This window comes from Geotrypetes seraphini, chromosome 8 (genome assembly GCF_902459505.1).
Source record: "Geotrypetes seraphini chromosome 8, aGeoSer1.1, whole genome shotgun sequence".
Taxonomy (NCBI): Eukaryota; Metazoa; Chordata; class Amphibia; order Gymnophiona; family Dermophiidae; genus Geotrypetes; species Geotrypetes seraphini.
In genome coordinates, this window is record NC_047091.1 from 96,647,342 (window position 1) to 96,672,649 (window position 25,308).

A 25,308-nucleotide genomic window follows, 5' to 3' on the forward strand; every position below is an offset into this window, starting at 1 on the left:
CCCTTACCTCTTAACTTTCCCGGCACAGGCAGCATTGCCAACTTGCTGCCTGCGTCCGCTTTCCCTCTGACGTCGCTTCCTAGGGGTGGGACCTGGAAGTGACATCGGAGGGAGAGCTGACGCTGGCATGAGCATCAGGCTTGCGCTGATAAAGAGATAGAGGTACGATAGGGGGGGAGGGAAGGCACGCGCACAGTGGGGGGACGAGTGGGAATGAGCAGGGGGTGGAGAGGAAGAGGGGTGCCGGTGCCCTCACTATGACAGTGCCCAGGACAGACTGCCTCCCTACCCCCCCCCCTTATTACACCACTGCCTGGCAGGTTGCAATATTATGTAATGTCAGAATCAGAAATGTATAGTATAACATGGACCTTCTTTGATAAATAAATAAGTAAACATTTAAGGCTCCTTTTACTAAGGTGCGCTAGCGTTTTTAGTGCACGCACAAGATTAGCAGGCGCTATAGCGCACGCTAGCTGAAAAATTACCTCCTGCTTAAAAGGAGGCAATAGTGGCTAGCGCACATGGCATTTTAACATGCGCTAAGCGCACACTAAAACCGCTAGCGCACCTTTGTAAAAGGAGCCCTTAACTAAAATGATGGAAACAAAACTGCTGGAGTGACAATTAGAAACATAGAAGTTGACGGCAGAAAAGGGCCACAGCCCATCAAGTCTGCCCACTCTAATGACCCACCCCCTTGTTTTTACTGACCCACCCCCCTTTACACCCTTAGAGATCCTACGTGAATATCCCATTTACTTTTAAACTCTGACACGCTGTTGGCCTCAATCACCAGCAGTGGGAGTTCGTTCCAACGATCGACCACCCGTTCTGTGAAGAAATACTTTCTGGAATCACCATGAAATTTCCCTCCCCTGATTTTCAGCGGATGCCCTCTGGTGGACGAGGGTCCTATAAGACAGAAGATATCCTCTTCCACCTCGATCCTGCCTGTGATATATTTAAACGTCTCAATCATGTCTCCTCTCTCATGTCTCTGTGTATATTTGCAAAATACAGTGTTTCAAATCGCTAAAACTCTGGTTAATGATATTTTCTGTTTCAACTTGCTGGTCTAGAAGGATGGCAGTAGAGCTCTTGACCTGATTGGCACAGCCTAAAGAGCCTGGCTGGTAATGTGTTCTCCCTTTTCTCCACATAGATGTGAGCATTGTGTACACAGAGATGCTGGCCCGGCTCCTGTTTTTTGCATCTTCCTACCCCTCTCTCATTGGTGAAGTCTGCCAGCAGTGTATAAGATGGTTAAGAGCATACCCCCATCCGATATTCATCCCACTGTGTGGCTTTTTCCTGCCTCCTGGTGGAGCCCTTCAGACCACAATTACTGGATTCAAGCAAGGTAGAATCGAATATCAATTCCTGTGGAGTAGTGATTAATCAAATTTCAAGTTTATTAAAATTTGTTGTGCATGCAATATCAACTATTTCAATGCGTATTACAAGTTAAAAATAGGGGACAAATTATAAGGCGATTAATTACAAATAAAATATATACGTACATATTTAATTACCGATACAAAAGGAGAGGGGGATGAACTACAATCATTAAAGAAAATAAAGAGACATTTATGGGGAGCACATCAGGAGGGTAGCAAAGAGGGAAGATAAGAAAGTACAGAAGAAGAAAGAAAGAGGAAAAAGTTTGCATCCTATAAATAAGGACTGATTGAGACGAAATATTAGGGTATAAGATTTTAACTTTAAACAAGTTATCTTATCTATGTCTCAAATGCGTCTTTATACAGGAAATTTTTTAAAGAACCTTAAAATTTTTCTAATGAGGGTTCACCACGCACATAATTTAGTAGATTATTCCAGAGCTGAGGGACTATAACCGAAAAGGTAGTAGATCGCCTAGAACACTTCCCCCTCCATATTCGCGAATTCCATATCTACGGATTCAGTTATCCGCGATTTTTGACCAAAAAATAATTTTAAATTTATCAGGCTTTTTTTTTTTTTTTTTAGCCCTGTAAGTCCCCCCCTTAAGTCTTACCTGGTGGTCTAGCGGGTTTTCAGGCAGGAGCGATCTTCCCACGTTCCTGCCCCGTGCAGATCGCTCACAGGAAATGGCTCGAGAGACTACAGGAGCTCAAGGCAGCCATTTCCTGTGAGCGATCTGCACGGGGCAGGAGCGTGGGAAGATCGCTCCTGCCAGAAAACCCGCTAGACCACCAGGTAAGGCTTAAAGGAGGAAGACTTACAGGGCTAAAAATAGCCATGGGAAGCCGGGGATAAGGGTAGAACTGGCCCGAATATTATTCACGGTTTTTCCATATTTGCGGGCCTGCTCTGCCCCTAACCCCCGTGAATACGGAGGGGGAAGTGTACCTATTACTTTCAAGGAGGGGATAGTGAGAAGATGCTGTTCTGTTGATTAATGCACTGAACCAGGAAGTCTGAAGCTTTTTTCATGTGTTTATTTATTTGTTTATTTCATGTGTTAATTTATTTATGAGAATTTTAATATACTGCCATTTGAGATCTATCATGGCAATGAACAAAAAACTGCTAACGGAACAGTTAAAACCATACGATACACATATACAGTAAATAGATTCAATTGGCCAAGGCCAGGGAAGGGGGGGGGAGTATTAGCATAATGATAATATAACCTAAATACAGTACACAACAATGCAGGACACAAAAGAGAAGAAAAAAGGATAAAACCAAATAATCATATCTAAGACTGCAAGATAAACAAAGGGCTAGATTCACTAAACAAACCGATCAGTTTGCAACCACTTTGCAACCCGAATTTACTCCGGCCCGATTCACTTACCTCTCTGCCGATCTGATTCCAATTCACGCATGCAAATGAGGGGAACGGCATGCAAAGTAGGCAGCGACGCGATTCACAACAAAAATTTTACGATCCAACTGGGCTGGCCGATCAACCCAGGAAGCGACTGCTGGGGATCAGTCACAAACGTCCTTTCCAACTCTCCAGCTCCATTGCTGCCCTGCTCTCTGCCCTGCTATACATGCCCTGCTCTCTGCTGCCCTGAATCTCTCATGCCAGCTGCCCTGCTCTCCCCCGAATCGCCGCCTAAATCTCCCCTGCCTGCCGCCCTGCTCTCCCCCGAATCTCTCCTGCCCTTCCCCGCTCAGTGAGCCCATGGTTTTAACCTGTGGGTTTAAAGCAGGTTAAAACCACGGGCTCGCTGGGCTAAAAAGTAAAGTAAAAAATAAAGGCGCGGGTCTTAGATGCATGCGCAGACCATCTGCGCTTGTGTCGGGATCGCACACTAGCGATCTGTGCTGGCAGATGGGGGGCGTTCCTCCGATTGCCCCCATTTGAATATTACTGGTTGAAGAATCCATTGGACCTGCCCGGATCAGACACGGATCGGTCAAGATCAGGCAGGTTAGTGAATCTAGCCCTTAATCTGCAAAGGCTCATCTAAAAAGCCCGGTGTGCTTTCTCTATAGGGTGCCAATAAAAAAGCGTCTTCTGATCGCGTATCAATCACATGACAGCATCCTATAGAGAATCGGGCCTCTGTGAAAGATAGGCTCTGGAAATGTAGGCCAGGGTTTTCCAGGCCTATATTTCCAGCGCCTATCTATGTTGTAAATCGCGCCTAAGTAGATGCTTTTCAGCTTTTACCACCACTTCTGACGATAGCCACGCCCATAGTGGCATTAAGCACCGAAAAGTGCCTATGTAGGCACAGTTCTGGTGCCTTTTATTTAGGCACTGGCAGGCGCTTTATTTCTATCAGTTTTCGCCATTTTAAATGGTGTTTCTCAATTAGGCGCTGGTAGGGCACCTGCCGGCGCCATTTATAGAATATCTCCTAAGGCAGGGATCTCAAAGTCCCTCCTTGAGGGCCGCAATCCAGTCGGGTTTTCAGGATTTCCCCAATGAATATGCATTGAAAGCAGTGCATGCACATAGATCTCATGCATATTCATTGGGGAAATCCTGAAAACCTGACTGGATTGCGGCCCTCAAGAAGGGACTTTGAGATCCCTGCCCTAAGGTGTTATATTTTGGAAGAGAGGATTCAGTGCAATTATCAGTGGGTAACGAATTCTAAAGTGCAGGGGCAGTACAAGAAAACACTGAATCCCAAGAAGCAAGAAACAATTTCTTAAGTGAAGGAATAACCACCTAATTTGTGTTAGAGGAGCAAAGATATCTAGATGGACAGTATGGAATCAGCAGAGACCTAAGGTACGAAGGGATACCAATAAAAAAAACTTTCTGGGCTAAGAACAGGATCTTATCATGAAATCTGTATTGTACCAGGTAACCAATGATGTTTATGGAAAACAGGAGAAATATGATCAAATTAACTTGAAAGCAAGATTGACAGGGTTCTGAAAGTACAGGGAGATAAAATGAGTTGTCCAAGACCATGTAGAGAATCTGTGTCAGGGTGATGAAATGATTTGACCCAAGGTCATGCACAGTGAGCAAGCAGTAGAGTTGGAATTAGAAAAAAGCAATACAGAGTGAGACCCTGATTCAATACATGGCGTCTAACTCATAGGCGTCATTCATGGTTGTCAACTTTTATAGAATCATGCCTAGTGGTGTCTAAGCAGTCTTGGGCACCATTAGGTGTTTATTTATTTGTTCATTTTTATAGCTCATCCTCCCAAGAGCCCAGAATGGGTTACAATAAAATAAAAGTAAAAATTAGGTACTTGGAAATTCCCTAACTGTCCCGAAGGCTCACAATCTAGCTAAAGTACCTGAGAAAACAAATTATTAAATGATAAAAGATGTTTGTTTTTGCATGGATAGCGTAAGAAAAAAACACCACCAATAGAAGTAACCGCTGGTCTCATCAACAAAAATTCTCTCCTTCTTCTCTGAGTGTCCTTGGAAACATCAGGAAACATTAATATTTTTTGTCCCAAAAATTTTTTTGACTTATTCTTAAAAAATAATCTCATTATCCAGTCCTTATCAGGCGCTAACGCCACTGTTACTAGTAACGTTGCTGGTTTCACAAGAGTTTCCTCAGAAGTTTCCAATAATTCGGAAACATCCAAAGGCTTATCCTGACAATTTTGATCTAATTGTTCCTGGCATTTCTTATCAGGAAGATAATACACTTTAGCAAGAGGGGGTAATGATTGTTCTGGAACATTCAGAACCTCCAAGAGATATCTCTTGAACATATTGTGAGGAGTTGTCATAGGGATTTTAGGAAAATTTATAATCCGTAATTAGATATAAATCCTTTAAATATGTTTTCTTTGATCCATCCCAGCTGACTGGGTTTTTGTCTCTAAAACGCCTTGATAAAGAATAGATATGACAACCTCTAAATGAAGAATCAATCTCCTACCATTATAGGCTGTCTTTTTCTTCTTTCCTTGTTTCCTATATTATGTTTAGTCACTTAATGAATCCTGGTATCTCTAGATGATGAGGACTTGAGAATGACAGAATTAATTGAATTTTTGAAATATGATTTGTTGTTCTTCGTAAATTGGTGATTTTATTTATGTTTCTTTCTGTTCAAGATGTTTATGCTTGGAAATGTATTTTGAAAATTGCATAAATAAATAATAATAATTTAAAAAAAAGATATATTGTTAATACAGGGTTTTTTTCTTGAACCAATGGAATTTGTTCATAGTTGCTATGTTTATGTTATGTTTAATATCATTTGTTATACCGCCTCCCTACACCATATTATAGACCTCCTTAGGCACGCTGCTATTTAGGCCAGGGTTTTCTTGGCCTAAATGAGTGTGCCAAAGTCAAACCATGCACAAAATCCACCCTGAATCCATCCCTATTTGTGTCTACCTGGAAGTAGACACCTACCGAGTGGGGCACTTTCCAGAAAATTAATTTTTTTAAAATTGATTTTTAATGGTGCTGTTCAATTATCATCACTAAACCAATGAAAAAATTAAGTTAGGTGCCTAGATTGGCTGGGCGTGCGGATCTAGGTGCCTAAATTTAGGTGTCTTTTATAGAATCTGAGCCTGAGTGTCAGACGAGGTCATGACCAAAGCTCCCTCTAAGGATTGGCTGGACGTATGTAAATCTTTTCTCGTGGGCGACAAAGTTCTAAAAAATATATATATATATATATATTCATGTGAACAACAAATTCTAACCCCCTCCCAATTTTTCCAAATATGCAAGTATTTTTGTGAGCAATCATGTATAAATCTGTGAGCAACTCTCCTAGAATCTATGAGCAATTGCTCGTATGCTCAGCTTAAAGGGAACATAGGTCATGACCCAGGAATTTCTTCAGAATCATAACCCAGGGCTTTCGTCTCCTTGTATTCCAACGTGTAATCAGTTTGTCACCTTGGAAAGGGTCACCTAACCTCTCCAGTGTGCTTTCTTTTTTCTGCGAAGTAGTTCTCTGGTGCATTAGTAAACGTTGCCACTCTTGAAGTGGCTGCATCTGTTGTGGTTAGAACTGTGTCTCTCAAACTGTGTGCCATGGCTTAGTGGTGTGCCCCGAAGAGATACCAGGTGTGCCAGGAGATTCCACAATTTTACTTCGTAAGTATACACTAGAATAGATGGACATGTACGTCACATACGAAAGAGTCTGTCAATGTTATAAGCATCTGTATGCGTAAGGATACAACCGCCCAGATGAGCATCGTTCTTTGATGTGATTGGTCCTTGAAAACTAATGGCAAGTAATTTAGTGTGCCGCGAAAAAATTTGTTCCGTGTAGTGTGCCAGAGCTAAAAAAAAGTTTGCGAGACACTGGTCTAGAAGAATGTGTTCTGGGGGTTAATATTTTCGAAGCTGAGTGTGGTGACTAGAGGCTGAGAACATTGCTGCAAAATATTCTTTTACGTTGCCTTCTCTCATTAGGTATTACAGTGATGGAGATCAGTACTGAACACAGCTTGCTGATTGTAGGTTCTCGGGATGGTACAATCATTCTCTGGAATGTGAAGGACATCGAGGTCATTCATACATTGGCTGGTCACTCAGGTCAGCCTTTTGACTTTAAATGTTTTTTTTATATATTGCTTGAACAAGGTATATTAAGCAGTTTACAATCAGGTAGTTAAGCATTTTTTCCCTCTCTGTCCGGGCAGGCTCATAGTCTATCTAATGTACCTGGGTCAGTGGAGGATTAAGTGACTTGCCCAGAGTCACCCTATCATATTAATCGCCTCTGGTCTCCTAGGCTGAATGTTGTATTTTCTATGCTGTTCAGATACAATATGAAGACAATTTTCAGAAATGATTTACTTGGGTAAAAGGGCAGGCTACAAATTACCTACCCCTCACTCAGTTAAAAGTATATTCATGGATTAAAAAATGCAAAATATAGGAGATCTCAGGTTGTGTCCAGGCTGGGGATGTTGCTGGTCACTTAAGCATCCATCATTGTAATGCGTAACAATTAGGCATGTGTCACGTGAGCAACTATTAGGGACATTTTCAAAAAAGAAAAACGTCAGAAAAACCTGCCTAAGCAGCTCTTGGATGTCCTAATTGCCAGGACATTCAAGTGCCTATAATCAAAACTATTTTCTTGGATATCTAGTGAGACATTCCTCCTGTGGTGCATCCAGAGTTCTAAGGGGGGGAGGGGGTGTTGGGAGGCTTGTTATGGGCATGTTTTTGGACAGGTTTTAGGCCTGCTTAGCTTGGACGTCTTGCAGTGATAATCAAATCTTTTCTATGATGTCCTGGACAGAGAACTTAGATGTTCAGAGCTAGACCTGTTGTAGAAGTGTCTAAGTACCAAAAAGGTATCCAAACTGACCAGATGACCACTGGATACATTCAGGTATGATTCCCCACACTCCCTCACTGCTTACTAACTCCCCCCTCCAAAAATCTGAATGAAAGAGTACATAACTGTTTCTAGAACAGCAGCACTTGGTATGGGAAAGCCTAGTAGAGCATTACACAAGTGTCTTAAGTAACCTGGTGGATGGGCTAGTGAGCCATAGAGAGGAGGACCCAGGTCCTTAAGGCATTCTAACCACAACATCTATGGTGTTAAGTATGAGCCCATCAAAACCCACCATAACCCACCTGTAGCCATAAGGGCTATTGGGGTGGTAGACAAGTTGGTATAGTAGGTATTAGGGGGTCGTTGGGGGGCTCACCTTAAATTATAAGGGGGTTATGGTGAGATGTACATCTGGCACTCTTTATGAGAAGTTCACAGCGTTGCCCTCTAAGGTGCTCCATTGCTCTATGGGCCTGTCTGTGTGGCTGGTCCTTTAGAAGATTGGCCCCTCCTAGGTCCAAATGCAGACCATTTGGATGTTTCCAACTTGGACATTTTTTGGGTCAAAAATTGGGTACAACTTTGAATGTTTTGGCGGCCTGGATGTCCAAAAAGACAATTTAAATTTGTTTTTTTTGTTTTTTTTTTTTTTGGGGGGGGGGGAATGTCTAGCAATTTGGTTTCAAAAATGGCCTTTACAATGCCTTCAAATTTGGATGTTTTATGGGAAACTCAGACTTAGACATCCTATTGAAAATGGTCACTTGAGCAACTGCATCAGTCTCTTCAAAATGGCCACATATAAAGAGATATGATCTCACATTTCAATCCTTCTCCACTGTGTCTTTCATGCCAAAATCCCAACAAGATGCCCTTCTGTTTCGCTTCAAAAATGCTGTTTCAGGGGATATCAAAATTCTTTTCACTTTTGCACTAACATCCTGCTTTATCAATCTCTTCAAAATGGCCAGGATTTTGGCATGAAAGGCTAAGGGCCATATTCACTAAACTCCCCTACCGATCTGATCCGTGGCCGGGGGGGCAGATTCATGACACGTCCTCGTGCAAATGGGGACGATCAGAATCATGACCCCAACTGACTGCACAGATCATTGAATAGCAATCCCAACGCATGCGCAGACCATCTGTAGATGGTCTGCGTATACTTTCAGAGCAGCGACCTTTTTTTTACCTTGTGAACCTGTGGTTTTAACCCGCTTTAAACCCACGGGTTAAAACCACGGGCTCACACTGCGGGGAAGGCAAGGAGAGTCGGGGCAGAAGCAGGGTGACAATCGGGGCAGAGAACAGGAGAGTCGGGGCAAAGAGCAAGAGATGTAGTCGGAAAGGAAGTGAGTGACTGGTCCCCAGCAGTCGCTTGTTTCTTGATCAGCCAGCCCAGTCGGTGTTCCAGTTTTTCGTTAGTGAATCGCTGCCTGCCTACTTTACATGCCGTTTCCCCTCATTTGCATGTGCGGATCGGATCGGAGGATGATTGGCCACGAGGCTATTGAATCGGGTCGGAGGAAAATTGGGTCGCAAAGAGGTCGCAAAGTAGTCAGGACACGATTGTTGTCCTTAGTGAATCTAGCCCACAGTGGATTAGAAGGACTGAAGTGTGAGGCGCACAGTACTTTGGAAGTTCTGTTTATAAGCACTAATGAGATTAAGATAAGTACCATTTTGAGTTATTCAATGCTAGCTGCTATATATTAAGTATATATTGAATGATTCCATGTAAAATCACATTCTAGCTGCTATGGATGGATGATGAGTTGGCTACTGACAAGCACAGTGAGGAATTCACCTTGTGATGTTCCATGGCAGAGGACAGGAGTGGTTTGCCATTGCCGTCTCCCATGCAGTGTGTGGCTCCACTATGGCCTAGATTCGCAAAGCTTACCGATCGTGTCCCGACTAGTTTCCGACCACTTTGTGACTCCGACCCGATTCACTAACCTTCCTCCCGATCCGATCTGCGCATGCAAATGAGGAGAAATGACATGCAAAAGTAGGAAGGCAGCGATTCACTAAACAAATTCAGGAAATCCGATTGGGCTGGCCGATCAAAAAAGAAGCGGCTGCTGAGGACCAGTTGCTCACGTCCTTGCCAACTGTCCTGCTCTCTGCCGCCATAAAATCCCAGTGCACCAGCCCTGAAACCATCAAACATCTCCCTTGTGCAAAAAGCTCTCTGCCACCCTGCTCTCTACTCCCTGCTGCCGTGTCAGCCTGTGTTTTTAATGTGCGGGTTAAAAGTGGGGCTGCACTATGGCATCAGAAAGGGGGTAGGATCACTTGGTTTCTCTTTCCCTCTCCCCTGCTCTCTGGCCGTCACATTCTTTCCCAGTTCGGTAATGTCTCTTTTCCGTATCTCACTCCCACACTTTTTGCCCCTGCTGTTTCTCCTTGACTGGATATCGCTGGCTCTTCTAGAGCTGAAGCAGAGGAGAGGTCAAGCATTGTTGCCTTTAATGAGGGATGTGTGGCTCCACATACACTGACAGCTCTGAAGGATCTGGGCAATTACTGAGCCTCTGTTTAGCTGCCACATTTACTCCCCCCACCCCTAGCATTGAGTTCTTAGTGGGGAGGGGAGTAGGGGCTCTCTGTCTGCTCTTCAGTGCTTCGGGGTGGATGGTTGTTACATTTGTGTGCGCAGGGCTGCACTATGGCGTTGTTAAATGATTCTTGTGGGTCCAGTGAGTGCAGCCACCCCCCCCTCCCCGTTTTGCAAACGCATGTGCGGATCGCATCTCCAGGAAGAGAGGATGGTCTGCGCATGCATTTGGATCACTCTACGGGGTCACTGTGGGGCATGCCTACCTCCGATTGCTGCAATTTTTCATGAAGACGCTTTGTGCCCGTGAAGGCTTGGCCATGGATCAGATCGCTTAGGCAAGTTCAGTGAATCTAGACCTATGTCACTGCTGCCCAATATAGAGCCCCTCAGCCTACAGCACTTGGTATTCCCAGGTGGTCTCCCATCCAGGTAGTAGCCAGGCCCGATGCTGCTTAGCTTCTGATAGTAAGAACAGACCTACCCAGGGCAGCCAGACTATAGGCTTCTAACTACTATTTATTAAGTACACATTGAATGATTCCTCTGATCCTTTAGATCAGGGGTGTCCAACCTGCGGCCCGAGGGCTGCATGCGGCCCAGTGAAATATTTTGTGTGGCCCCGGTAGAGAGCAATGCAGTGTTTTCCTCTGCTGCCCCTGGGTGTTTACCGTCTTGCTGGCTCCCTCCTCTGTCTTGCTGCAGCGTTTGCGCGGCCCCAGAAACATTTTTTTTTTTTCGGCCAATGCGGCCCAGGGAAGCCACAAGGTTGGACACCCCTGCTTTAGATTCTCTATAAAATCACATTCATGTTTCATAAACAATGAAAAATCATATCGCTACAAATGACTATAGAGGATTCACAATTTGAAGATACATAATGAAATAGAATAGTTTTGAAATTGAAGCGTGAATGAAAGGATTGATATTTGTTTATATTGTGGAGCATTTTCACAGACCTTATGATGACATTTGCTCCAAGAGATTTCCTATAAATCAAGGAGCTATATAAGTGAGGTCTGTTTTTCTCCACACATTTTTTTTGTTCTGTTGCTTTCTTTGTATGCTTTGTGCATTATGTTCTGAATGGATGTGTGATCCCCTAATAGTTTCATAGCAGTACAGCGAGTGTTTGATAACTTCTGAGTCCATTACAATATAGTGTTGATCAATTGTCAAACATCCCAACGCTCATTGTGAATCTTCTTATAATTTTCACACATAAAGCACAAGATCTCGGCAGCGAATCGTTTTACATGAAGAACTTGACTTCATTTCTTGCTTGCATCATCAGTGGTCTTAACTATGTCAAAGTGACAAACACCCCAATTCTCATTAATTTTTTTTATTTTAAAATAGAAATATCACTTAGTTTAAACAAGCAACAGGATCTGCCAGCCCAGCCTGTATGATGATTTATCATAAAATATTTTGGAAAGGGGCTTTACTGGCCCTAGCGGGTGATCCAGTGGAAATGTTGAGGTGTGTCACTTTGGTTGTGTTGCAGCGGAGGTGCGAGGTGTGAAAGTGTTCGGGAAAGGGACGCAGGCTGCCTCGTGTGCCCTGGACCACACGCTGCGCCTGTGGAATCTGGTGACTGGGAAAGAGAGACACTCTGTTCAGGAAGACCACGCCGGGCACTGCCACTCCTTTCTGCTCCATGTGGATGAGAAGAATGGCGTTGTTTATTCTGTATGCGGTTCCCAGGTATGAGAAGCTACCTCAGTGGTCTCAAACTCAAACCCTTTGCAGGGCCACATTTTGAATTTGTAGGTACATGGAGGGCCGCAAAAAAAATAGTTCATGTCTTATTAAAGAAATAACAATTTTGCATGAGGTAAAACTCTTTATAGTTTATAAATCTTTCCTTTTGGCTAAGTCTTAATAATAATATTGTCATTTATAGCTAAAGAGACATATGATCAAGAAACTTTGATTTTACTTTTGTGATTACGATAAACATACCGAGAGCCTGAGGAGTAGTGGCTCGTGGCCAGTAACCTTGAACTTTCAAGAAGGCGTCGATGTCCCTTGCTCAGGCCTCAAAATAGTACCTGGGGGGCCGCATGTGGCCCCCGGGCCGTGAGTTTGAGACCACTGCCCTACCTGTAATGACTCTGATTAGAATTTAGGAAAGATGTCGCTCTTAAAATCCAAAGAGAGAGAGAGAGAGAGAGCAAATTAGGGTTGTTCATTTACATATCTTAATCATGTGTAGTTAATTTATTGCCTTATATAGAATCCAGGAGTTACTGGGTAAGTAAAAACTTCTGTAGTTAAATGGCTTTGAAAAACTGATTTTCGTAGTGTTCATTTCATAAGGATAACATATTGCATTAGATGCGACTCCACTCAGTGGCCTAAGATTTATTTATTTAAAAATTTATATACCGCATAAAAACTATGCGGTTTACAAAATTACATGCATACATATTACAAATGCTAAACATGTTTCGACAAGACAAACACAATAAAACATTAACTAATGATATCATTATTAAAACCTTCTTTTAAATTCATCCTTCAAGATGGAAAGACAAAATCTCATAAAAACTTTTACAGGACGAGAAAGCATTAACAGCAAATAGCATTAGCACATGAAGTTTTCAACATTTTCTTTTTTCTTTTATAAAATCTTTATTCATTTTAAAACTTACAATAAGTGTGAGAGTGAGTTCAAACATTTTAACATTAAATAGAACACTTAATAATCAGCAATAATCCAAATCATATAACTTATCTCCCTCCCTCCCCACCCTTCCATAGCAACTATAAAACATATGTATCATATGATAACATTTCCCCCTATCATTCTTATATTGTTAAATAATAAACTAAAAATTACCCCCCCTCCCCCAGTATTGAACTTGTAAATTTAAGGGAAAAATTTTCCCATCACAGAATCGCAGAATACCAGGCAGCGCATTCCAGAGCTTGGCACCTGCTACAGACATCATTTTTGCCCCAATCTTAACATGACAAACATCTTACCCTCCAAACTCAACTTCATACTATTTTCAGATCTAAATGTAAGATCTAAGATGTAAATAATATGTAACAGCACTTTGGCTGAACTACAGAGCTGGCCAACTGGTCTACATTTAGGGCCACCCTCAATTTGGCTAAATAAAGCTACTGAAATTGTCTTTTCTGGCCCCTAAGTCCCTCATTCTAGTGCATTTTCCTGGACCATCCTTCCTTCTCATTTCTAAAAATCATACCCGAAAATCACATTTGAAAGACTTGTCCTTTCTCTTTTATTGCTAGATCAATGTCTGGACCCTGGATGCTTTGGAACCTGTTTTTCAAGTGTCGGGTGATGCTCCGGATCTCCAAACCTGTACGTCAGTATTTCCCCCTCGGCGGGTGATTCTTACTGTTTCCAAAGGAGGAACCCTGAACCTCTACAATAGCACAAGCGGGGAGCTTCAGGGCAGGCACCAGCTGCCTGTACTTCACGATGAGGTGCCAGTGTGTAGCACTATGATTCCCAAGTATGGGAAGATGGTCGTGGGATTCAGCAATGGCACCCTTTCTGTGGTAAGGGGGTTGAGGTGTTGGGAGCAAAACCTTTTGGATTTCAGGTTTTCTGGTTATTTTAGAAGATGAGAGAAACTTTGAGCAGCAAGGTAGTAACTGGAAATTGAAGCTAATTTCAGTTTTAATTACAAATAGGACAAAATGAGTTTGTTTGGTTTGCACAGTTGTGAGATACTGTACTGCTATTGCACAAAGGAAGAAAGGTGTGTAAAATCTACCAAAAAAATGATCTATGCATGAAAACAGTCGAAAATATGGGGGACTTTGGCCCAAAAAGAATGCCTTTCACATATCTGGCTAAATTTTCCCAGTGTGTTTTGCAAAAGGTTTATCTTTCCTGATTATTTTTCCTGCAAAACTTATTCTTTTTCAGAAGGTTTTAGACAATGAGATGCACTTGTCTGTTTTATGATTGCTTCAATAACTTGACTCCTAGACTTTTTAAAATTCTAGTTTGTTTTCTACTTTTATCTTGAACTTAAATCTAGTTCTTATATGTTTGCCCTTCTAACTGTGAATTTATTAGGGAGCAAAGCTCCGATTTTCATAGTTACAGTCAGGACTAGAGAATGACAGGGGGACAAATTTTTCCCCGTCCCCAGGGGAACTCATTTTCCCATCCCGGCAAGTTCTTTTCCTGCCCCTGCCCCATTCCTGCAAGCTCTGTCCTCATCTGCACAAGCCTCAAACACTTTAAAATCATAAGTAGCAACATTCTACAGCTAAGATTGTGATGTCATAATTCCTCATTCCACCAATGCCTAAGCTCCGTCCTCATCTGCACAAGCCTCAAGCACTTTAAAATCATAAGTGGCAACATTCTAGAGCTCAGATTATGATGTCATAATGCCTCATTCCACCAATGCCTAAGCTCTGTCCTCATCTTCACAAGCCTAAAACACTTTAAAATCATAAGTGTTTGAAGCTTGTGCAGTTAAGGCAGAGCTTACAGGAACAGGCCAGTGACAATGAAGAAACTCACAGGGACGGGACAGGGAAATTTGAGTTCCTGCAGGGACGGTGAAAAATTTGTCCACGCGTCATTCTCTAATCAGGACCCCTGGGATTCTGTAACTGCTGCAGAATAATGCAGCCTCCTCTGAATCCACAGAGTGATGAGGAGTGAGTTAGAGATGCATTGGGTAGCTGGGTTGTCTGCACTCAGGCATATGGTTATAGATATGTCCCCTGTTCCCCTGCTCACACGTGCTGATTGACTGGCAGAAGGAGGAGAGCTGCTGCCTTGGGTGAAGGTCTCCTTTCTGGTGTTTTCCATGGCTCAAATCTTCAGTTAGATCCTGGGCAGAAAATTAGAGGATGTGGCCTGAGATAAAGCTACTCTTCTTCAAGTTGGAGTCAATTAGTGCAGGGAAAGGGGAGAAGGGTGAAAGAGAAGATGGGAACAGTTGGGGCATAGGCAAAGACTAGGGATGCATATTCACGAATACATATTTGATTCATAGGGGTGCTTACAAGCTTATGTTTAAACAATTTTTATTGATGACAACAAAGCAGCAGAAACAAGAATAACAGACAGTGTCAACAGGGTACACGCAAATCCAAGCAGAAAAGGAACATGCATTCCAAGTCATCAAATTTTTCAAAGTGACATAAGGAGCCCCCCTTCCTAAACCTAATGTTGAAATAAAACAGTTATAGTCCCAACCCTAAACTCTCCCCCCTACCCTTGAGGTAGTTCCGAGGTTATGAGTGGAAAGAAAACAGTGCCAAAGGTTGTGGTAAAAGCAGATAGTGAAACTGGTTTTAAGAAAGGTTTGGACAAATTTCTGGAGGAAAAGTCTATAGTCTGTTATTAAGAAAGAGGGGAAGCCTCTGCTTGCCCTGGATTGGGTAGCATGGAATGTTGCTCCTCTTTGGGTTTTAGCTAGGTACTAGTGACCTGGGCTGGCCACCGTGAGTATGGGCTACTGGGCTTGAGGGACCATTGGGCTGATCCAGTAAGGCTCTTCTTATGTTCTTATGTCAAAGCTGATTCAAAGTCTGGCTGCGCTTTTGAAGGGTGCTTACAATTTCAAAGCCTGTGCATATACTTATGAATTAATATGAATACAATTGATCTGCATGTGCAAAAAAAAGTTTGTGTGCATACAATATGCACAAAAACATGAAAAAAAAAACCCCACATGGAAGTTGCAAACCCTTTGTTAACCTTATTTGACTGTGTAGTGTAGGCATCTGAATGAGATGAGCAGTTGCTTACTTTATCCATTAAGAAATCTGTACTATCCTCCCCAACCTCCTGTCCCTTTTCCTTTTCCCTGCTACCCAAAATCCCATCTCATCCCCCTTCCTCCTTTCTCTGCACTGATCAGTAGGATTTTTCCCCACCCAAACATGAGAATGATTTTGATTATACAAAGCAGAATGCACATTATTCTGTATGTAAATTTATGTAAATATGCCATAGAATCTATCCCTAAGCTTCAGGAGCTGAGGAATAACAATTCCGCCTCTGTCACCTGTTCTCTGCAATTCTGGGATTCTTCCTGGTGTTGCATCTTTTCACTCAGATTCTGATCTGTTTTCCTCATAGATATCTGCTAGTGGAACCATCTCTTTGGAAAAGATGCCCTGCTGTGTTAAACTTGTGGCAGTCTCTGAAGATGAAAGCCTCTTTCTTGCAGGTATCAGCCATATTTAATCACAGCATCCAACATTAAACCACAACTATAGTTTTGTAACCACTGGTTCACTTCTTGTCCTGACTTGGGGTGCTTTTAGGCATGAGCAATGGACACCCTCTGGATTGAGAGGACAGCCATAAAAGCCAATTCTGCCTCTGCCCTCTCTAGTTTCTCGTACCATAAGGAGAAAAAATAGTTAGTCAGATCTCATTGTCCCACCCCATTTGGGTACTTGAGAGGCCATCACAGCTCTTGAGTCCTTTTTGATGGGACAAAAGAGAGTCTTTCAAGACTCTTAATTTTCTGGTATCTTCCAGTACAAATCACACCATGATGATGATTTCTCCCAAAATCAAAGCATACTGGGGTACATGATGGATGTGAATAACTGACAAACCAGATGCCTCTTTGGGTACAGCCCATACAGAAAATTTAAATTCCAGGAAATGGCTAAAAATCACATTTACTAAATTTGCAGAACTAGTGGTTCTCCTCTTCGGACCCTCCCCTAACTGACACAATTAGTAGAAATTCTCCCAGCCCTAGGATTTTTCCTGACATGCTACCTGAGTAAAGCAATCAGATTGTTTTCTAAGTAAAACAATTAGAAACTGTCCTGTGGAAGTTAAACTACCTTTTTACTTCCTGAGGATACCTAGCCCAAGATTTCTCTGGTATTGGCCACTGTAGCCACTCCTGGAACCTCCCCTTTTCTGCCTCGAGAGCTTTCATTTGAAAATTCACTTGTAGGTCTGCAATGGAGCCAGCCTAAAAATTGCCCCATTAATAGGCAGTAGAGTCTGAAAAAAAAAGTTTGAATTCAAGATTTGCTCATTTTAGGCTTTGGAAAGTACGTACGAATATTCCAATCAGAATATAATGCACTGAGGAGGCACCTTGCCGTGGACTTAGAACATGAGGATGTGGTGGAAACAGCTGTGGTCTGTACTAGCAAGGAGATCGCCATCACAGGATCCCAGGATGAAACTATTCGAGTAAGGAGAGCACATCTAATCTCAGTCCACGCACTGGTCTCTTTGTTATCACTCTTGGGGATGTTAACTTTGCACTTGCCTAGATATTTGCAAGATGATTGTAAGCTGCTTAGCCAGAATCCTCGTAGGTGGTAAAGAGAGAATTGCTATTATAGAAGGTCCAGTCATCAGTCGCACAGGAAAGAAATAAAGTTGTGATATATGAACGGCTGCTGAAGAGTTCTCAGCCCAACCAACAAAGTTGAGGTAGTCTTCATCGAGGACTGTACACTTAATCCAGTGATTTTCCATATTTTTTTTTCAGTCTGAAAAATACGGAACGATGAAAATGGAAAATCACTGGACTCAGTGTATAACCCTCGATGGAGACTGACCCAACTTTGTTGGTTGGACTGAGAACTTTTCAGAGGCCCCTCAATGGTTGCAAAGAAAGTAATTCTGTTTATATATATGGACGAAGAGAGAGCACCCACCATGCGGTAACTCAAGGAGGACATAACAACCCATTAACACAACATATAACACTCTCACTTCTATATTTATTTATTTTCAGTGTTTATCCACACAATCTATGTATCCTCAGCAGAATACAATTAAAATGCTCATAATCAAACTGTCAACAACATTGCTTACACTAAAATATTCAACATAAATGATCGGTCTGTCACATCCAAGAGCTAATGAAAAAGGTTAGAAAAACATATCGGTCCACTGTGACTTAGATACTAAATATATCACCACCTCAAGTAGTGATCTTTATATTCAACTCAATGAGATATTATAAATTTGGTTACCTAATAAGTATCTCTCTTTTTAAGGCATTTGTCTGGATCAGTTCTTCTCACTCAGGGCCCCTTTTACAAAGCTGTGGTAATGATCTTTGGAAAACGTAAATTTGACCATGAGACCCCTTTGCTTCAAAGTCTTCATTGGCTCCCGGTTTATTTTAGAATTCAATTTAAATGCGCTTGTATTTCTTTTAAAATTCTACATGGTATCTTTAATCCTCTTATTCCTTTATTTTGGAATGTTTACCGATTCTCCTTTGCAAGAGGTATCCAACAATTTAAACTCTCCCTTCCTTCTGAAAAAAGGGATTAAAGGAGTCAAGATCTTCAGTCAATCTTTGGTCTTAAACCGTCTCAATTCTGGAATGACCTCCCCCCCTTTTTTTTAAGGAGTTCCAGTTCATTTCAATTTTTCCGTAAATCTTTAACAACTACTCTATTTGCCAAACATTTTGAAAATTAATTCTTTTGAAATTTTGCTATTATCTTCTATTTATCATTTGTAAATCATTCCCTGTTTACAATAATAATAATAATAATAACTTTATTCTTCTATACCGCCACAATCTTGCGACTTCTAGGCGGTTTACAATCAAGAGAGCTGGACATTCAGCGAGTTACAATGTGCAGATAGTCAGAGGAAATACAGAGTGCAGAAACTTTAAGGAAGCAAAATTATAGATATAATTGCTGTAAACCGTCGAGCTTTCTCAGAATGATGACTCGGTATACAAAGTTAAACTTTAGTTTAGTGATGCTGCCACGGTAAATGCACCTAAGGCCATTCAATTCCTCTGGACTTCGCTGCATTTATCAAGGCAGCATCACTACCGTGCCTTTGAAAAAGGGACCCTCAGTTTCCACCATTGTAATTCTCTCATTTATAAGCTCCAATCACCTCAACTTCAGATTGTTTTCTACTTCCATTGTATCTGATGCACAACACTGGCCAACGTTTCAGTGTCACTTGCTTCAGGGGCTTCTCTCAACTGGCTCCTCGCCAGAGTCATGTTAGACTGATTAAAATAACAAGAATTTGATACTCTCCGTCACCCTTGTTTTTTTAATCCTTTTGGCTGTGAAAGAGCTTTACATCTTATGTGAATACTAGTCTTTAAGTCCGTTACATTAACGGGTGCTAGAATATGTGTGTGTGTGTGTGTGTATTTCTTTCTTTCTCTCTCTCTCTCCTTAGCCTGTTGCTGTATTTCTTTCTTTTTCCTCGGCTGTCCACCACCATCCCTTGCCTGTTCCCCCTGTCCATTCTCTCTTCCTTTTTCTTCCCCTGTGTCCACCACCACCCCTTCACTGGTCCCCTTATCCAGCAGCAGCCCTTCTCCCTTTGTTTTAACTCCCCCCCCTGTCCAGCAGCACCTCTTTCCTGCTCCCCCTGTCCAGCAGTAGGCCTCCCTTCCTTTTTTGCCCCCCCGTCCATTAGCACCTCTTCCCCTGTCCAGCAGTACCTCTTTTCTGTTCCCCCTGTTCAGCAGTAGGCCTCCCTTCCTTTTTTTTGCCCCCCCCCATCCATCAGCACCTTTTCCCATGTCCAGCAGCAACCCTTACCTACACCGACATCTGCCTAAAGCTGCCGCGGCCTGCAGGCACCGACAGCCTCTGCGGCCTGCTCCCACTCCCTCCTCGCTGTCGCTTGCCGTGCCGTTCCCCCCCCCCCCCCGGGAAGCTTCGTTTCCGGCTTTGGCAGCCTCCTGTCTGCGGGCCGCCCGCCCGCGTTTCATTTGAAAGCCGACGCCGCAGCTCCTTTCTCGATCCCCGCCTGGTGCGGTTCGAGAGAGGAGCCGCGGCGGGCGGGTGAGGAGGGTAAGAAGATCCTGGCAGGTGTGCCTGTGCCCCCCCTCCGAATCAGCGGCAGACTCTGCCGGTGAGTGACGGCGAGGGGGAGTGTCTCCGTGTTCGAAAATTGAATTCGGCACGGAGGCACACCTCACGCCATCAGGAATCACGCTCTTTGAAAAGCGCATGCGCGCTTAGCCTTTTATTATTATTGATTACCTGAAACATTAACATTCATGTGTGGGTGCTTTCTCTTTCTGGTTTGTTGAGTATAAAGCGACCTTCTTCTCCTGGTCTAACAACATCAGTGATATCTATGGATGATATCCATGGACACATTTAAAACAGAATATGTTCTAGATCAGGGGCGTCCAACCTCGGCCCTTGCTAGTTTGGGTTTGCAGGATTTCCCCAATGAATATACATGAGATATATTTGCATACAAAGGGAGCAGTGCATGCTAATAGATCTCATGCAAATTCATTGAGGAAATCCCAAAAACCCAACTGGATTGTGGCCCTCAAGGACCAAGGTTGGAAGATACTGTTCTAGATCATTCTGGTTGTATTTTAGCTGTCACTGAATTCAGTAGGTCAGAATGATGACCCTTATCCATTTCCATATATTGGTTCAGTTATTCCCTGAAATTTCTTCTCCCTGACTTGTAGATCTGGAATTTAGCTGACAAGGGCTTGCTGTTGGATTCACTGGATGGAATGGGGGTGCCAGTGACTCTATTGGCATTGCATGGCAATATCTTGGTGTCTGCATCTAGGAATTCCTATTACCTCAAGATCTGGAACCTGGACTACAACCCAAAGCACAAAACTCTGGCCTCATTTCAGGATCGCACTGGGTGCACAGCTCTTTCACATAGTGGGGACCTTGTGTACTTCCCCAAGACAGGAGACAAACATAAAATCGTTGTCTGGGACTCTCTGCAAGGTGAAATAGGCATTTTTATTATTACAGAGCAAAGAAAATGGGCAGAAATTTGTGATGCAAATCTTTTGACATAATAACATCAAAATAAGTTGACATAACAGTAATCCTAATCAGCAGATGCAGGCAAGACATATTGTAGGATAATGTTCTTCAACCACCAGTCCGTAAAAATTTTCTGCCGGTCCACAGGGCCGGCACGTCCATTGGGCAGAAGAGTGTTCTTCAGCTGCTGGTCCACAGTGTGCTCAACATGGCGTCTTCGGCCCGGCTCCCTGAGTGTTGCAGTGCACAAAGCCATGGGGAAAGGCTCCTACGGACGTCCTGCGCCTGAACTGGAAGCCTTCTCTCTGACATCACAACATCAGAGGGAAGGCTTCCAGATGAGGCGTGGGATGCGCATGAGGAGCCGCTGCCCACAGCTTTGTGCACTGCAGCACTCAGGGAGTTGGCCCGAAGACGCCGCGTTGATCGCACCGTGGACCGGCCCGAAGATAACACCAGGGGGCAGGCCAGAAGGCAAGGCACAGCATGGAGGGAGAGAGACAACAATGGTATGGGGAATGCTTTTATTTTTTATTTAGTGATTGATTTACATCTGCTGTCTGTTCAGGAAGAAATGCATTTGTTTCTTTTTTTTTTTATATTTATTAAAATTTTTGGTAATAAAGAGAGCATAAAACAATACACAGGTGAACAAATCCAGGAATGTACAAAATATGAAAAACGAATGGAAAAAATGGTGCTATAATTAGTACTATTATGGGGCAGAGATTGGGTGGAGATGGGCATGACAGCCCAGTGTTCAACTGCTGGTCCGCGGACCGGTGCCGGTCCACAAAATAATTATTTTATTTCCGCCGGTCCAAAGGTGTCAAAAGGTTGAAGGACACTGTTGTAGGACACCTAAGCTCTAAGATGCTGTTTATCAAAGCATCAGCAGCCTGATAAGGCTTGAAAGATGGGCTGGCTTAAAGTTCACAGCACAGAAGAAACAACTGTGATGGCACAGTAGCGTTCTACAGCATAACGGCTCACTTCTTAAAAGACAGCTGATTAAAAAAGCAAATAACAGATAAGTAATTCTGCTGCTAAAAGTTTTTTGAGCTGTTGATTGTTAAAAGTTTTGAGTTACTGGTTTGGGACTTTATGACTTACTGAGACTACCTAAAGATGAGTTTATAATAAGTTCAAGTATAATACAATCAAGTAAAAGAAAAGTGAAAAAAAGTTATTAGACAAATAATAGTATAAAAGGAAAGGTTGGGGGGGAGGGGTTGCCTATGATCTGATTGGGAGCTAGTGATTTGATCACGTTTGAAAATCCAGCTTCTAGAGCCAGGAAGTAACTTAAAAGAATTTTACAGTAGATAACTTACAAAGGTTAACTTACAAAGACTGAGTATTGCTAGATATCATGTGAACCCTTGCTATATTATAGTCGGCGAACATTAACTAAGTATATTTTATCTTTTAACTCTCTAAATATCTATTGGATCTTAACTAATAGGACTCTCTCCATATGGCCTATTAGTTTGTTACTTTGTTTTTAATGAAGTGTAAATCGAATCGAGTTCCTTCGGGAAATGATCCGGTATATAAATTGAAGATTAGAATATATAGTAGGTAAGATTCTCTTTCAACACCACTGTAAATGAACCGATGCACACCTCTCTCAATTACAGGAAATTCCGTGGACATCCTTGATGCTTCAGCTGAAGTATGTTGCTTAGAGGTAGCCGAACAAAAGCAGCTGTTGTTTAGTGGCTTGGCATCTGGGACGGTACTGGTGTTTCCCCTGGAATCAAGGCAAGACGTGATGTGTATCCCTCCTCTGGAGGCTCAGAAAGCTATCCAGTGCATCGCAGTAAGCAAGCAGGAGGAGAGACTTGCCGTGGCCTACGATGACGTGATCCTGGTATATGATATTAATTCAGGAGATTCATCCTCAGAGGTTGAAGGACCCATTCACACATTTAATCCTGGCAGCCCTACTTCCATTTCGAGCATGGCAGTTCTTGCTGATTACAGGTTACTGTACGGAATGGAAAATGGAGATCTGTTTCTTTATGAATGCCAGACTGCAAAAGTGGTTCCCTTGGAGGCACATGGGAGCCAGGTCACCTGCATCGAGACCAGTCACAGAGAACTCCATGCCCTGAGCGGCTGTGGAGATTCCATTCAGCGCCTCTGGAACCTGGAACTCTGCCAGTGGGAGCATGAAATGTGCTACCAGGTGTGTGTAGGTCCCAGAGCTTGCTGTATGCTGAGTTCTTGAAACTTGGCTTTAATTGTGCAGAAAGTATGTTTAATGAAAACTAGCACACAACAGAAAGAGACTAAGGGTAGCATAAGGCTGCATACAGAGAGGCATAACCAGCAGCAGAAAGGTGATAACAAATCATCACTGAGGCCCCACTTGGAGTATTATGTCCAGTTTTGGAAGTAGTATCTCAGTAAGGATATAAAAAGACTTAAGAGCAGTGCAGAGGAAGAAGACAAAATGGTACACGTGAGAAGAACTGAATGAATAAATAAATATTCAGTTCTAGAGAAAAGAAGGGATAGGGGAGTTATGATACAGATGTTGTTAATATACAAATAGATCTTTTTCAGAGCTAGGGAAAAGGTAGAACCACTGTAGAAAACATGAATTGAGGTTGCAGTAATACCAGGAAACACTTTTTTTTCCACAGAGACAATGGTGAATGCTTGTTGGGGGAGCTGAAGGGAATAAAGAGTGATGGGTTTCCAAACTGTGTGGGATACAGCCTGGATCCCTATGTAGAAAGAACATGGAAACAAAGCAAAATTAAACGACCAACACACTTTAAACAGGGCATAGGAGGGAGTATGCTGCTCAAAGCAGTAGGTAAAACTCTAGCTGTAACTGGTGCCAACTGCCATTTATCTAGTGCAGGGGTAGGGAACTCCGGTCCTCGAGAGCCGTATTCAAGTTGGGTTTTCAGGATTTCCCCAATGAACATGCATTGAAAGCAGTGCATGCAAATAGATCTCATGTATATTCATTGGGGAAATCCTGAAAACCCAACTGGAATACGGCTCTCAAGGACCGGAGTTCCCTAGCCCTGATCTAGTGGCTAATCCAGCTTAACAGTACACCAATTTGCTGGTGGAATAGTTGCCCCACTAGGGTGAGGAAAAAGCATTATGATAACCCTTGGACTTGAAATGGGCAGGATGTGGACCATTCAAGATTTGGATAAAATATTCAATTGTGGGATTAGTCCTTTGACAGCAGTCCATACATACGCATTTATAATTTTAATGCTGGAAAATAATTCAAATGTTAGCAGCCTTCAGGCATTGTAACTGTGTGATTCTGGGACTAGCCCACATAGTATAGGGATGGCACATTGTTATATACAGTATGTTGATCTCGCATAACAATGTATGATTAAACTATGCTGTGGCCAAACTGTTGGGCAGACTGGATGGACCATGCAAGCATTCAACTGCCCTCATTTACTCTGTTATCGTGGCCTGTTGTTCTAACAAATTGGTTACACCTCCCTTCTATTAAGAGGGCCCGCAGTTGAATAATACTAACAGATTCCCCAAAGTTTTCTCTTTTTTTTTCTCTCTCTCTATCACTAGCATGAATCAACAACTTTCCCAGTTTTAGTAGGGGCATGAGGTCAGTCCTAGTTTTCAGTCTGCCTCCCAATACAGTGTGGTTTTTATAATTTCTAATTCTATATATTGGAAATCCAGCACTTCAAGTCCCATAATGCACAAAGATAGTGTTATGAGAAATCCAGGACTGGCCTAAGGAGGGAACTTTTAAAAAAAATCTTCAGAGATCTTTGATGTAAAATATATCCATAATACCGAACATAGTCACAAAGCTGAAGCCAAATATTTTCCCCATCATAGTTAATGTCAACTGGGCAAACTCCAAAGTTATAACATAGCGAGGAACAAATGCAAACATTTAGAGGTATCAATATTTTACATTAATTACACCCCAGAATAGAATGAAACCATCAAAGGAAAAAAGAAAAACCTCCACCCCACCATGAATCAATGATCAATGGAGATTGCTCTGAGAAAAGGGATGTTACCAGTGGTGTGCCTCAAGGTTCTGTTCTTGGGCCTGTTCTTTTTAATATTTTTATAAACAATATTGCTGAAGGGCTGCTGGGTAAGATTTGCCTCTTTGCAGATGATACCAAAATCTGCAATAGAGTAGACACACCAGATGGTGTGAATAACATGAAGAAAGACGTGGTGAAGCTTGAAGAATCGTCTGAAATTTGGAAGCTAAAATTTAATGTTAAGAAATGCAAGGCATTTAGACTGCAAAAT

The 25,308-nt window shown here is 42.5% G+C and overlaps 1 protein-coding gene across 1 annotated transcript in view; it reads left to right on the plus strand.

The window, feature by feature from the left end:
• NWD1 (NACHT and WD repeat domain containing 1) overlaps positions 1-25,308 on the plus strand; it is a 78,621-nt gene that overhangs the window by 47,886 nt on the left and 5,427 nt on the right. Inside the window, 9 exon segments of the mRNA XM_033955965.1 lie at positions 1,166-1,363; positions 6,839-6,961; positions 9,325-9,336; positions 11,798-11,985; positions 13,546-13,818; positions 16,373-16,463; positions 17,304-17,458; positions 20,706-20,982; positions 22,665-23,215. Coding sequence (XP_033811856.1) covers positions 1,166-1,363; positions 6,839-6,961; positions 9,325-9,336; positions 11,798-11,985; positions 13,546-13,818; positions 16,373-16,463; positions 17,304-17,458; positions 20,706-20,982; positions 22,665-23,215 — 1,868 coding nt within the window.